We start from the raw sequence: 15,077 nt of genomic DNA, 5'->3' as shown, positions 1-15,077 counted from the left end.
CCCCAGGCTCAGGACAGGCTTGAATGAGAAGCACTTCCTCCCTCCCACTGTCACTCAGCCAAGACAGAGCAGTGTTACTCTCTAATATATGCTCAGGAGAGAGAGAAGCCCACGGCCCACAGAAAGGCCGCTTTCCCGCTCAGTGATCTCTAGCTATCAAAACAGCTCGACATCTCTACGTTCTGATAGAAGGTTAGCGGCACAGGTCAGTCACTCCCTCAGCTCTCTGTCGTGGCTCACTTCCTCTACGGCCTCATTTCCTGCATTTACATTGGACTCAAAACCTCCACCAGGAGGGATTTTGGAAGTCACCGGATCCTGTCCCACACTTGGAAGATGGAGGAAGGGGGCACAGGAGTCTCTGGGGAAATCGGGCCACCCTCCCCCACCAAGAGTGCACAGCTGAGAAGACAGTGAGCAAGGGCTGCACTTGGCCCCTGCCCCTGATGGCCCAAGCCCCACAGCACCGCAGTGGGGCTGTCGCTGGGTCCCCGTCACCCACCTGAAATGACCGGCAGGACTCCATCTGGCTGTCCGAGAGGGCCAGTGTGCTCTGGACCAGGTTCTGGAGTACGAGGAAGTGGATGTCATCCACGCTGAGGGACAGTGGGGAGGGGGCAGAGCACATGAGGCTGGGGGCCACGGGCACCACTCAGCCTGGGCAGACGCAATCTTTATTTAGAAAAAGTGATCCCCCCAAAGTGACCTGAATGCCAAAACTATTCACAAATCAAAACAAAAGAAGTGGTGGTTTTTAAGCCTTACTAACAGGTCAGTTTTTGCGAGGAGAAACATTTCTGCTTAGCAGGTAATGGGCGCCGTACCCTGGACATGGGTTTATGTGACAACTGACGAATGCAGTTAGCCTTGAGATTTTTTCCAACCTGTCTATGAGATCAAAAGTCACATGCTCTACTTATCAGATCAAGAGTTGTATCCTCTACCAACTGACCCAGCCATGTGCCCCACTTTCCTCTAATCTTAAATTTTTCTCCAAAGAAGATTCTCACTAAAATAGAACTAAAATCAAACTGAACACTGGTTTTCCAACATGGAAAAAAAGAGCTGAGCTTTCTAACCAGAGCTATGCACAGAAAGCTCACCGGCCTGGAATTCAAATCCTTTCTGCCTTAATCCAATTCAACCCGCCTTAAGGCTGGGCCACTGATTCACAAGGCCAGGGTCAGCAAGCTCCTCCTGGAAGGGGCCGGATAAGGAAGACCTCGGGGGCTTCAAGGGCTGTATGGTCTGTCGTAGCCACTCAACCTGATACTCTGGGACAGAAGTAGCACGGACGGCACATGGGCCAGGTGTGGCTGTGCTCTAGTAGAACTTTATTTTCAAAACTTTCAAAAAGTTCTAGTAGAACTTTTATTTTCTGGCGGGCGGGCTAGACCTGGCCCTGGGTGGCCCCTGGGCCGGGCCCCCAGCAGCCCGACGAACCAGCTGAAGGAAAGGCCCTTGGTCAGTCTGGTGCTTACCTGTTTAGTTCATCTTCCTGCCTGGTTGGATCCTTTTCGTCTCCAATGGCCAAAACTCGGTATCTGCGTAAGGATCAAGAGACAAGCATATCAGCAGAACACGGCTAACCAAGTGGAGGTTTGCTCAGTGTGGCCTTTCACTGCCTGGAGTGTTGGAGGAAATGAAGAACTCATCAAAACGCAAAACAGTGCATGTCAGTTACAATGAGAAAAAACTACGTTCTGCTCATCGAAGGAGCATGTTGTTAAAACAGTTGAGGAAATGAAGAATGTTCATTTTACTGACGGTTATCAAACAACATGGTCAAGTGTTTACTGGCAGAGAGCCATTGTTAATCATTAAGGGAAGGGGATCTAAAATCATGGGCCTGTTATGATCAAAAACAAGCTTAAGAAAGACGTCTGGAAGAAAATACCCAACCAAGAGAGTGGTTGTATTAGATAGCAGATTATCTCCCATCTGTGTTTCTGAGCTTCAAGTAATGCTGCATCCTTCTGTTCCTACCAAGGAAACAAACACAAGAGAAGTCCAACGCGCTAGCCATCATGCTACACAGCCAGGTAAGGAAATACAAGAAATCGCAAAACTCAATTTTAAAGAAACATGGCTGTTTGTAAGACATTTCTTTGGTTTCTATGATCCTAATATCAAAATTCATCCTGGAAACAGTAAATTCTTGAAATTTAGTAATAGGAAAAAGCCCATTGTCAGAAATGGAACTATTTTCAGTCAAAGTAGTTGGATCCATTTCCTTTTTTGCCTGGCCTTCCAGGATGCTTAAGATCAAACTCAGTTTTAAAACTGCTACAGCCATGGGGCTCCTGGGTGGCTCAGTGGGTTAAGCCTCTGCCTTCAGCTCAGGTCATGATCTCAGGGTCCTGGGATAGAGCCCGCATCGGGCTCTCTGCTCAGCAGGGAACCTGCTTCCCTCTTCCCCTCTGCCTGCCTCTCTGCCTACTTGTGAGGTTTCTCTCTCTCTCTGTCAAATAAATTAAAAAACAAGCAAACAAACGAAAAAAAAACTTTTAAGAAACTGTTACAACCGGATGAGACATCTTCAACCAGACAGCTCATGAACTCTCCTTAAAAATAGTCTCTATTTTAACTGTATTTTTCTATAACTAAAAGTTATCCCCATAAATTCACTAAAAATATGTGAGGTTATAAATTACAAACAGGTAAAGCGGGTCATCTGAAGCGCTTTTAAAATTGAATATAAACCATGCCATTTGGAGTTCTGGGGAAGAGCTTGCTGCAAAAACAAACACAAAACACAAAAAACAGTATCAGGTGTCAACTCTGCAAAGGACCACAAATTGCTCCCTAGGCCTGGCATGAGCGGGCATGACATGAATTATTTGTTGGTTGAATCAAAGAACGAGTTCTCCAACTGCAATTCAGGGAGCTGATTGCAACCGTATCATACGGTTCCCAAACAGGAACAGATCGATGACCGACACCTCTACAGAAAGAGATTCATGAAAAATCCAGTGGCCAGAGGGACTGTCTCTTACTGTGGTAAGAAGGGCTTCACAATTGGATTAAGCCGTGGAAACAGGCCTGGTTCACAAAACTCAAGATTTCCACATTTCACGGCTTCTGTGCTCAAAGCCAAATATGTTCTCTGCAGGTGCTCAGTGGCCAAGCTGGAAAGAGCTGGGACGCTGGAGTCAGACCCACCACCGAAGTTCAGATCTTGGCCCTGTGGCTTATAAGCACCGTGGCCTTGGGTGAGCTACTTCTAGCTTGGGAGCTTCTTTGTATGTCAAAGGAGCAATCCCAGCAAAAGCACACCAAAGGCTTGTGGAGGCCTGGGATTAGGTCTCCACGGGAGACAGGGCAAGGCAGCAAGGCCTCCCCACTGGAGTAGGGAGGGGGTGCCCGACGGAGTGGTAGGGTTGGCAGGGGCGTGCCCATTTGTAAATCGCCTATGAGAGGAGGTGAGGTGGTTCAGAGTCAAGAACATGGCAGGGTTACCTGTAAGGCCATGGAATCTTTGACCAGGGGAGATGCCTGAGGCCGATGACGTTTCCGCCTGCCCCACAAGGATCACACAGAAACCTCCCGAAAGAACCTCACCTGGCAAACAGCTCCTGGAGCGTGTCTGGGATTTCAAGGTTAGGATTCTTGAGAGACGAACTGAACTTCTCTTTGAGCTTCTCCACAAATTCTTTAAACTCACTGGCACAAACCTTTCAATGTGAGAGAATGAGATGTCAAGCTCTCTCTCCCCGAAGGGAGGTTTCACTGGCCCATCAAGAAAACCTTGTAACAAACTCCCACAGCAGCAACCTCCCGGAAACATGGACTGAGGAATGTGGCCTCCTCGGCCTCCCTATCTCCCCAGCCTAGAGTGCCTACCTGGGAAGGTGACAGACACCCCTCTCCCCAGGGATTTGGGGCAAGGAGAACGCTGCTGGCCCTCACTCCTGCCCCACCAGCCACCACTCCTCCCTCCTAAGCCCCAGACAGGAAGACCCCTGTGGGCCCCCCACTGTCCTTGCAGCCTCCCATCCCTGCACGTGTCCACCCAGAGAACTCAGAAACACTCATGTCCTATCCTATTTTCCAGCTTTCTGGGGCGTCCAGGCGTTTGGAATTTCTGAAGAGCTGCCTTATTCTCTTAACGAAATAGGCCCAAGGCCCCACAGAATTGCAAAGCGGTGTGTCAAATTCTAACGGTTTCTAAGAACAGATGCTACAGCCCCATCAGATGAGGGCCAAAGCCCAAGAACTGAGCTGATTTCCCAGACGTGCAGGGACAATGTCCATATCTGTAAGGCCGGCAGCGGGGCTGTGGGACCCAGACGACCAGACAAGAACCTACACCCCCCTGCCTTCAGGGTGGGATGGGCCCAGTGACCACACAGGGCCTACCTTTGGGTCTTCATAGTCACCTTTCCGATTCATGAAATCTCCCACAAGTGCCTTATCCTGGTACACCTCAGCGAGGCAAACCCTGCAGGAAGAGAGGATGACCGTGAGGTCTGGTGTTGTAATGAGTCTGTCTTCAGAACCATGGGGAAGACTCCTGTTCTAACACATCTGGCTTTGGCTGACCACAAGGTATGATTTACTTATATACCTGCTGGCTGATCACAGCTCTTAACAAGGAAGGATCTGGGCTCAGCCAACTCTGACTCAAGTCAGGCCTGCTGCTGCTCACGCTTCACACCTCTGCCTTCTCTGAGCTTCCATCTGCCACATGTAAACTGAGAACAGCGACTCTCGCCTGCCTGCCCTCACAGGCAACCAGCCAGGATCAAACAAGATGCCCTGTGTGACAGTGTACTGTGAGTTTTAACTACCAGCCAGGCCCCGGTGTTCACTATTCGTCAAAGCCCTCAATGTCCACAGACATCTTCATCTCTCTGTGACAAGAGAGCCTGACTTGCCCAAAAACGAATGCAGGGAAAGGCAACAGGTGTTGGCAGGGTTCTGAGGAGCTGGAGACTTTCACTTCACAAAGAGCTTGCAAGACAGAGCCCATCATCCCATTCTAGAGCTTGGGGAGGCATAGCTCCCCAAGGTCACACATCCGCTGAGGGCTGGGCCAAGTGGGCCAGGGTGGCCATGACTGGTAGTATCAGCCTGCTCGCAGGTGACGGAGCCACCTCCAAGTGGACACACGCCCTGCGCCAGGCCACAGCCCCTCGTGCTCCCATCCCCCGGCTGCTGCTGCAGGACACAAGGAAGAAGGCCAGGAAGCCCAAGTTCCAGAACTCACTGCACTGCCAAGGCCCTGTCACCCTGGCCAACCCGGATCCTCTCTCTGGGTCTGTTTCCACTCTGAAAAGAAGAGGCGCGTGGAGCAGGTGACCAGAGCCCTTTTAGATAGAAGAGTCTAAGACTCTAGAACGGGGGCCAGCGGCTCCCCACCGGAAGGCCCCTGCTGTCTCACCCACTGGCCTCTGCAGACCCCTGGAGACACGTCTGGCTGCCACGGCTGGGCGTTGGGCACTGGCAACATGTAGCTGGCAGAGGCCAGAAAAGCCACTAAACAGCCTACAGTGCATAGGACAGCTCCGCTCCGAAGCTATCTGGCCCCAAAGGTCAACACTGTTGAGGCTGAGAAAGCCGGCCAGGGGAAGTTTTCTCCACAATCTGGGGCTGGGCTGTTCCTCTCTACTACTCTGCTGACTGCCCGCAGCCTGAGACAGAGCCAAGCTCTCCCACTGACAAAAGGCAGGAAAAAACAGTTGGTGGAAGTGGTCCTTCCCAACACCGCCCTGTGTCCCCTCCGCATGGACGGTCTCACGCCCGTGCCTGCGGAGGGGGCTGTCAGGAGTTTGACAGGGCGGGCAATGGCGCTGTGCCCTGGCCGGGTGAGAATGAGGTGGGCGCAGAGGCCTCTGCCCTCACCGCCCACTGCTGAGGGGATAGTCAGTAAGCCACCTAGCTGGGATGGCCCATTTCTTCCCAGATAGCAAAGGAGAACGGCACCTACTTCCCAAGGCTGGCCCCAAGTCCACATGACACCGGATACGTGGAAGGGCCTGGAAGCAGGCCCTGCCCTTGAAAAAAGTCACAGACCCGAACCCTGGGATAGGCTACGGCTGAGCAAGCGGACAGGTGGCCGCGCTCTGGATTTCAGAGTGGACTCTTAAGCAAAAGGGAGGAGAGAAGACTAAAGAACTAGAAGCACGGGAGGAACCCTGGCCCGAAGTTCTGAAAGTCCAAACGAGGCTTACTTATAGTTCAGGTAGGCCTGTGGGTTCTTGACTATGTAGCGAGCTCTCCGTCCGACCGAGTGAGAGGTTTTATCCAGAGACTCTTCGAAGGTGGCGTGCAGGATGTCCCGCACAACCTGCCAGGGGACAAACGGGCCCTTCACCTGCAGCAAACACAAGCCGGGACGGAGAGTCAGACCCCTCAGTGCCTGCGGCCTGAACGGAAAGGGGGGGGAGGGTACGTTCTGTGGCTTCTCATTCCAGACTATCGCCTCTACAGACCGCCGCCTCTGCCCCACACCAGTGAGCTGCTAGCGAAGAGTAGGCCAAACCCGCCAAGCCCAGGGGGAGAGGATGTCTTCTGGGAAGTAGCAGGGGCTCAGAGAGCGCTGGGTGCGGAGCCCGGACAGGGAAGGGGGCTTGCTGAAGGAAGGAGGTGGCCCAAGAACCTGTTACAATGTAAGCAGGTGAGAGGAGGGTCTGCCGATCCTGAGCCGTACGGGCTCTGCTGGCCCCTCCAGCTGCACGGAGGGGGCTTCCATCCTGTCAGTGTTGCGATGAAAAGCCATTGCAGAGGGAAGGAACAGGTAGGAGGGACAGTGACACATCTTTAGCTTGTTCCCAGGAGAAGGGACTGGGCTGGAATTTAGGAAGGAATGGGGGGGAGCGCATCTGGGAAAAGCGGTCAAGGAAAGGGATCCAGTGAGCCTGCAGGCAGAGGGCACCCGGGGCTGCTCCTCTCGGCCAGCGTGCTTGAGGACAGGGTGCACACACTGGGCTTGGAGGGAGCCGCCCTACCCAGGCCACCTGGCGGCGTTACGACCTAGAAGGGGCCCTGTACTAGGCGATGGCAGAACTTGGTCTCCAGTGGCTTCGGCGAACCACGCGCGATTGGACATTTGCTATCTCGATGCTCCCTAGGGCTTGCTACAAACTCAGAAGATCCCAACGGCGCCAAGTGGCGGGAACAGACAGCCTAGGACAGTGAGGTCGCTCTGGGGAGGAGGGTGAGAAGGTGATGCTGGCTCGGGCTACAGGGCCTTCTTGGAGGTAGTGACATTGGAGGAGAGAGGGCGCATGGTAGCCAGGAAGTGAGTTCCTCCCCAGCTGCTGGGGCTCGGGGACACGGGCCAGGAGGACCCATGAGTGTGGACAGTGGCACGGAAGGGGTGGAGCCAGGCCGAGGTTACCATCACCACTCCACACTGATTCAGTATCCGGTGACCAAGCAGTCCCCATGCAGTTGGCAGCATGCAGGGGACCGCAGCCATGAAAGCAAATGACAAGCCTCTCTGTCTTGTGAAAAGCAGCCGTGCCAATGGGCCAAGAAGGGCCAGAAGCAAAGGCAGCAGCCCGAAAAGTCCATGTCCATGGGGCGCAGCGAGATGTGATAATTACTTCCAACTGGCAGGACCACCGAAGCCTTTCCAGAGATGATAAGCAGTTAGGAGAGACAAAGAGGGGAGTTTTCCAGGCAGATGAGAGTGGGAGAAGGGGAGCAGGAAGTGCCAGACTCCCGGTAAAGACAGAGAGACCAACTCTGGGCTGGGTTAGCCTGATCTGGGTGTGCTGGCCCGAGGCTGGAAAGAAATGTGCGCAAATGGGAGTATTCGGTATTCGTTTGTAGGATTCTGGGCAATGTTCTTCCTGGTGGCCAGGCCTAACAGCAGAGAGGAGTGCCCTGCGGGCCACAGGGGGAAGGGGGCTCCCCGTGGCGGGGAACGCCATGCAGTGGGTGCAGGCCAGGAAGGCGCGGGGCCCCCGGGGGCTGAGTACCTTGGTGTTGAGGATGTTGCTGGCGATGCGGCAGAGCACAAGCAGCCCGTCCTCCTGCATGGACCAGGTGACCCGCAGCCGGGTCATCCTCTGCAGCGCGCTCTGGTCGGCCTCGTCGTGGTAGCGCAGGCTGCGGCTTTTCTCCTGCGGGGACTCTTCTGAGAGTACCAGGGGGAGAAAAGAGAGAGCCTCTATCAACTGGTCTGGAGCTGCCCCCTGGAGAGGGGAAGGGCCCCTACTCGGCTGGGGAGATCTGATCAAGGGCATCGGGAGCCAGATAAACTAACCGCATGAGACTCGGGCCTGGAGATACATACATACTTTTATTTTTATCTTTTAAATTTTTTTCTTTTTACCCCTTTGGTCAAGTTTCATGGGGACAGGCGGGAGGCCTGTCCAATGCAGCCTGCCAATCTCCAACTCTTCCCGCTGTGGGGCTAGGCGCTCTGAGGGCATCCAGGGCTCGCTCCGGGCCCCCACCATTCTCCGATGTTGTTGCATGAACCCTGGGGCACCGTGGCAACAAGGCACAGCCCACAGGGTTGCCTTGCGGCCTGAACCAGACTGGGTATAAAACACCAGGGCGGTGCCAGGCGCCAACGTTTTGGAATATTTACTGTAGTGTGCCAGGCACCGCTTTAAGCTTTTTACATATGATAACTCCTAATTAAAAATACTACTTTGCAGAGCGCCTGGGTGGCGCAGTCGGTTGAGCGTCTGACTCTTGGTCTGGGATCAAGTCAGGATCTCGGGGTTGTGGGATCAAGCCCCTCATCGGGCTCTATGTTTAGCATGGACTCTGCTTGGGATTCTCTCCCTTTCCTCTCCTTCTACTCCTTCCCCCGCTGCCCTCAAACACACTCTCTCGCTCTCTCTCTCTCTCTACAATGAGTAATAGAATCTTTAAAAAAAGATACTACTTTGCACCAGCCCTAAAAGGAGGCAGGTGTCATCCCCATTTTGTAGCCGAGGAATCTGAAACACAGTGAGATACAGTGATTTGCCCGAAGTCACACAGCCCAGTCGGTAGCAGACATGGGATCTGAACCATGAACTCGTAGCCACTAGGTTTTTTCAACATCTCCTCCCCTCGGGGAGATACTGAAGGCAGTTTCACGAGGTAAACACCATATGCTACTGCCCATTCCAAGAGACTATTTGCTTGGGAAGTTTTTCCAAATTAAGGCAAAAGAAAAGTAGGGTATGAACATTTGGGATTCCAAGGGACACCACCACTGTATTTTGCCTTGTGATGAATTCAGGTCTCTGTGAGCCAAACTGATCTCATGCGTATCTGGACAGGCTGAGCTGAGGGGTCCTTTCCAATGGACACAAGGCTATTGGTATAAACATCAGCCAAAGAAACCACCCAAACCAGGTTCCCGTTTAAACACCCTGTTCTTGTCTGAAAGCGCTATAGCTATGAGATTGTTGGTACGACACAAAGACTACTTAGAGGGTGGAAAGGTGGTCGAAGAAACATGCCGGTCTCCTCACTGTCCTCCTGCCATCCTTTGCTACAAAGACTTGCCCAGGTGAAGATTCCAAAATGGCGGCATCAGAAACACCTCAGGGCTTCCTGAGATTCGAAGAGATTCTGCAGGCCTGACCGACTCCAGCCTTCCCTCTAATTTGCAAACATAACATGACTTTGGCCTGATTAACGTCATGCAGACATTAAAGACCAAACACAGGGAATGACGGGATAGCGCTGTGATGAGGATTTCTGCCAAAGACTTTCCAGTTTCCTCAGGTGAGATGGAGTTGGAAAACTGAAGTGAGCGGGGTTTCCAAGGGAGAAGACAGAGAAAGCACATGAGGAGCTCGCGGATCTGTCTGCCAGCTCGACGCGGGGGACAGATGGGCAACCACGCAGCACGAGGCCCCCAGATGGCGGGGAAAACAGAACCCTGAGTCTGCGGGCAGAGGTCACAGTGGCCGCAGAGCCATGACTGCCTGTCTCCGGGCCAGGGATACAAAGACAAGGCCCAGCAGACGCAAACGAGTATCACAAAACCTTTTCTCTTTCTCTTGATCTTCTTTCCAGGGTCCCTCTTCAGCCGCTTGCGCTTCTGACTCCGTCCGCCCCTCACTCTCCGGTTCCTGTCCAGCGTGGGCTCTCGGTCCATCTCGAACTGCTCTTCCCGGTCAGCGCAGAGCCCGGCTCCCACTCTGGCTTCCCCCCAGATGTTCAACCTGCCGGTGCCTAGAAACAAGCGCGAGAGGTGGGCGTCTAAGGACGAGTCCCGCAGGGGCCAGAGACCCAGCAGAGCCTGCCATGGTGGCCTGTGGCCCGAGGTAGTCACGTGGCCCGTGCCGGCCCCGCGTCTGTTTCTGGGGTGAACGCGTCCCGCACACGTACCTCCGGCACTGAGTGGCAACGGGCGCTTGGACAGAAACGTCTGGAGTCTCACCATGAGCCCGTTTTCAGAAGCAGTGTTCTCCTAAAAGGCAAGTGCAGCCCTGGAATGAAGCAGGGGCTTCCCCGAATCCCCAGGGGTCCAGAGCATCAGATGCTCAGAGCTGATCAGGTTTCTGCCAAGGCCGGGCTGGGGGTTGGGGGACAGGCTGCTCTAGGAGCTGGGCTGCTTCTGGGCCCTCCCTCACGTCTGACCTCTGTCTCACGTCACAGAATCGGTTAGAATTCACGGAGAAGACCAAGGCTGGGCCAGATCGATACACCTACCATACATGTGGAAATAAGTATTTAGGCCTCTGGTCAACTGCTGTTCTACCAGTTCAGAAGCGGTGAGCCAAGTTGGGTGAGATCAAGAGGGATGGGTAGTTCTGGCAGCTCCTGGTGGGGAGAGGGGTGCCCGCCGCCCGCCGGGACCCACCTTCCTGGCCTTGCTAATGATGTAGCTGGTCCAGATCCAGTTGCGCTTTAGGTGCCCATAGAAACTGGAATCGAGCCCGGCAGCTCCCAGCCCGTCCCCGGGGATCAAGCCTTCATCCACAACTTCACGGCTTCCCCTGAGGGGCGGGAAAAGAAGCAGAAAGAGAGCCCCTCTTGGGAACCGAAAAGGGAACCCAAGACACGGGCGAGGGTATGTTTTCTTTTACCAGTAATACCCAAGAGAAGCAAAGCACTTGTCAATCCGCCAGATAGGTAAAAGTCCCAATTTCCACATTTTGGTAACTGATTTTTTGGAACAATATGGCCCACGGCCCCTAATCTGTCCCGCAATCCCAGAGCCTGGGACAGTCCCGGGCTGCCATGCGGAGCCAGACTCGGAGGGGCGGGAGCCCCTGGGGTGTGAGGCGCCGTGTCCCCGCACTTGGGGGCGGTGCGTGGACACACTTGTGTGTGGGGCAGGGACGCACGTGGTGTACTCCATCATGGCGCATTTGCGCTCCAGGTTGTGCTTGTCAATGGCACTCTCCTGCTCCTTCTGCAGACTGCCCTCCTCATCCAGGCCCTGGTCCTGCGCGCTGTTCTTCCTGACACGCGGGTAGCGCACCACACCTTGGGAAACAAGACACAGGCATCCCTGATGCCACCGTGCGGTGGCAGCTCTGCACGGCCATGGCGCGTGGCTGCGGCTGAGACAGAGACCCCGCTCCCCGACCAGAGGACGGGCTCTGAAACTGGCAAAACACCCTCTTCGTAGGAATGCGTTCTCATCGATATCAGAGGGTGACCCCGAGGGAAGGAGCTATACTCTGGCTGACCTCCGCTAAGCAGGGAAGGTAAGCTGGCAACAGAAGAACCCGACCGGGGTGGGAAATCAGGAGCAGAGGAGCCCCGAGGCTTCCTTCCTCCGGGGAAGCCTGTGGAGCTCCCGGGCACCCGCACAGAGGGAGCGGGAAGGAACACTGACGCACGTGGCAGTGGCTGCAGGGTCAGTATCAGCAGGGAGTGGGACCAAGAGCTCAGTGCGGGGGTCAGTTTCCCTGGGCCCAGTGAGGGACCGGGGTGGGGGGGCAGCCAGATGTTTCCTGCACGCCCAAGAGGTGCATTAACATAGCTGAGAAATCACATGCTGTGAATCCACAATAAAGAACACTGCCTTTCTTGCAAGAATTTCTAAACTATACTCGACTGCTGCTGGAGTCAGGCAAAGGCAGGCTACGGTGATTCACAGGGTACCAGCGACCGTCTTCTAACACCCTTGACGGCAGACCTGGGTGGGGACTGGCTGGGGGCAAAGGCGCAGAAAAGAGCCCTTACCCCACAGCTCTCAGCCGGTGTCTACATAAGACCCCATGTTCCAGCTGGGCTTCAGCCCGTAAGGGGGTGGGGCCGCTGTTCCCAGCTTAGAAATGGAGAGAGGCAAAGCTCACAGAGGGCTTCCAAGAGGGCCCAAGGTCATGCATTTGAATGGCCAGTTGAGCCTGGGAGGACCTGAGGCCATGCTTCTCCTGTGTGTCACCTAGCTGCTGTGTCCGAAGGCAGAGGGAGGTCATCCCCACACCACACAGGGCCAGGAACCCGCCCTTTAACGGGCTCCCCGGGTGCTTCTGGCACACGCCCATGCTCAGCAAGCCTCCTGCTCGAAAGGATGCTCACGGCCTGTTATACGGTGCTTTTCCCTCAGTCCTCGGGGCAGAAACTCCTTGAATGTTTGTTGAATGAAAGGACCATGATGCCTGATGAATAGAGTCTCAGCCTCCCCCATTTCTGCTCATGAACGCTAAAAGGGATGGAAATTCACCAATTGTCAAGCCTCAACAACTCTGGTGCAAATAACATACTGGTCCACAAATTTTTATCTGGGTATAAAATGCAGGAGAATTAGGGCACTCTAAAAATCTGAAATGGTAAAAGCCTAGCTCACTGAATGCCAGCGGCTTCTATGAAACACACAGGTCTAAAAATCTGTCCAGACCCATCACATTAAAGGTTCTAAGTACAAGGGCTCATTACCCTGCCAGCACTAAGTAATTCTACCAAATAAATGTGGGGCTCCTGCTTTGCACAAAGTGACGTTCAGGACTGATCTTTTGGCACTGACAGGAGGAAGGGAAGAGGGCTCCTCTCCCAGGGGCAGACTGGATGTGCCATTCCTCCTCCTTGCAGAAGGGGCGAGAAGAGACCAGATGGAATCTGGCTCAGAGGGCAAAGCAAGGATCTATTGCCTTCACACACCCTCCATCTAGTCAATCAACATTTATGGGACGTCGACTGTGTACCAGGCACTTTGGGACACCAGGGGAGGGAAGTCCAATTTCCTGGGCCCAAGGAATCCTGAGAAGGAAATCAGAAGACAGCATAAGGTGCTGGAAAGGCTTTCTCAAAAGAGTCAATGCTCGATGTAGGCGTGGCCGCTGCCAGGTGGACACAGGTCAGGGGATATTCCAAGGACAGGAAGAAGACGCAAGCTAAGGCCTTATCCCCAAACCCAACTCAACCGACCACCTGATTTGCTCATTTCTTCAACTCCAAAATATCTCCCTCGCCAAATAAACCAAAAAACAACAAAATAAAAAACAAAAAACCCCGAACAAACAAAAAGCAAAACACCCTACAAAACACCTCCCAAGTGCCCCCCTCCTTCACGGTCACCAGCAGACGGCTCTCTCTTAGAGAAGAGTCATGGCTCTGCTTCTGCTCTCGGGCCCTCAGTCCGTTCCCCACCCAGCAGGCAGGGCGGACTTCTCCCTGCTCTTAGGACAAAGCTGGCGCCAAGTCCTGCAAGACCCCCAGCGTCTGACTCGCCCCCACCGCTCCTCCAACTGCAGACTCCACTCTTCCCCCAGCCACGCCGGCCTCTCCTGTCTCTCCCACAAAACACTTGCTGTGCCCGTGCCTGCGGGGCTCGTCCCCAGCTCTGGGCTCGGCTGGCTGGGGCGGGGACGGCTGTGATGGGGCAGGCCCAGGAGATGTCAGACACAAGGTGCTCGACAAATTCCTACTAAATGCACAAGTGAATAAGGGCCAAGCAGAGTGATCTGGGTGAAACGTGTGTGGGGGTCTGGGAGTCCCCCATTCAGAGCCCACCACCCTCCTTTCTAAGGCAGCCTCAAGGATATTCTAGGTGTCCGGGGAGTGGTATGAAAAGCAGCAGCCGCTTCTAGGGTCCTCTCACCAGGAACCCCGGAGATGACCCAGGAAGCAGGGGGAGCGGCGGGGTCCCACCCAGAGCCACAGTACCTAATGGGGTGTTGAGACAGACACACTGCAGATCGAACCAGTAGTTCTCCACGTCCTGCATGGAGTTCAGAACGTACAGACGCCTTTCGAAGGGCCGGCTGCTGTGGGCCAGGTTGTAATGCGGGTCACAGATGGTGGTGTCAACGATGACCGCGTTCTTCTTCAAGAAAATGAAGACCTAGAGACACGTGGACAGGGCGAAGAAAGAACCTCAGAACCACCGCAGGTCAGCCGCCCGGAAACCTCTCAGCCATCAGGAACGCCATTCACTCAGGCGTAAGAGACGTTACCTGGTCTTTATCCTGAAACTTTTCCGTGGGGCCGAACTGCAGCAGCCCCATGTGGCACAGCCTCTGAAGGTTCTCCACCACAGAAAAAATGTAACGTCTGAAAACAGAGGGGAGGGGTGGGTTCCAATCGCTACACGCTCAGCGGTAGTCAGAGGGTCTGTGTCTCGGCTGAGGGATGCCACTCGCTCGTGGCCACCCCCTTCCAGCTCATGGGTGCTAGAGGACTGGCCTCGGGCCGGCCTGGCGAGGACAGCCAGATTCTGCCCCTTCCCAACACCCAGCCAGGGCAATGGAGCCTCGATCCTACAGGGGAACTGATTCCCAAATGCAGGAGGCAAAAGGGAAACCCCTCCCCAATACTTGTGGTCTTCATCGGCAGACTGTAGGTTCTTTTAACCTTGAAATGCAGTAATAAAACTCACCAGCCTTGCACCTCATTTGCCCCTGTGCTTTATCCACAAGGCTCCTAGGACCACTGAATGAAGGAGAGCCTCGTGACTTTGCGACCTGGCAGGCAGAACCCTTTCCTCTTCCTGGTGAACGATCACTTCAGGCTGCCTGCCAGGCCCTCGGCCAGTCCACGTCTACCCCAGGAGCCTCACCTCTTGTACAGGAGCTGCTGCCGGACGGGCCTGGGCAGGAAGCGGATCAGTGTGTGCTTCTTCAGAGGGTCGTTCAGAAACTCCTCAAGGTCATCTACCTAAGAGGTCATATTCAGGATCAGCTCACCCTCAAGTCCAGGGTCAATGACGAGAATCACGCAAT

General features: G+C 54.4%; 1 protein-coding gene across 3 annotated transcripts in view; it reads right to left on the bottom strand.

The window, feature by feature from the left end:
* Window positions 1–15,077, bottom strand: part of GTF3C1 (general transcription factor IIIC subunit 1) — a 69,208-nt gene that overhangs the window by 11,549 nt on the left and 42,582 nt on the right. For all 3 annotated transcript variants that reach the window (XM_032842630.1, XM_032842633.1, XM_032842632.1), the window contains 13 exons: window positions 14,915–15,012; window positions 14,313–14,409; window positions 14,023–14,200; window positions 11,253–11,394; window positions 10,766–10,901; window positions 10,291–10,372; window positions 9,946–10,134; window positions 7,929–8,086; window positions 6,174–6,316; window positions 4,360–4,441; window positions 3,562–3,674; window positions 1,482–1,544; window positions 503–596 (listed from right to left, as the gene is read on the bottom strand). In XM_032842630.1, the coding sequence (XP_032698521.1) occupies window positions 503–596; window positions 1,482–1,544; window positions 3,562–3,674; window positions 4,360–4,441; window positions 6,174–6,316; window positions 7,929–8,086; window positions 9,946–10,134; window positions 10,291–10,372; window positions 10,766–10,901; window positions 11,253–11,394; window positions 14,023–14,200; window positions 14,313–14,409; window positions 14,915–15,012 (1,575 nt within the window). The remainder of the gene's footprint in view (window positions 1–502; window positions 597–1,481; window positions 1,545–3,561; window positions 3,675–4,359; window positions 4,442–6,173; window positions 6,317–7,928; window positions 8,087–9,945; window positions 10,135–10,290; window positions 10,373–10,765; window positions 10,902–11,252; window positions 11,395–14,022; window positions 14,201–14,312; window positions 14,410–14,914; window positions 15,013–15,077) is intronic.

Source organism: Lontra canadensis, unplaced genomic scaffold (genome assembly GCF_010015895.1).
Source record: "Lontra canadensis isolate GAN:19392208 unplaced genomic scaffold, GSC_riverotter_1.0 scaffold132, whole genome shotgun sequence".
Taxonomy (NCBI): domain Eukaryota; kingdom Metazoa; phylum Chordata; class Mammalia; order Carnivora; family Mustelidae; genus Lontra; species Lontra canadensis.
This window is presented reverse-complemented; position numbering and strand designations above follow the sequence as displayed.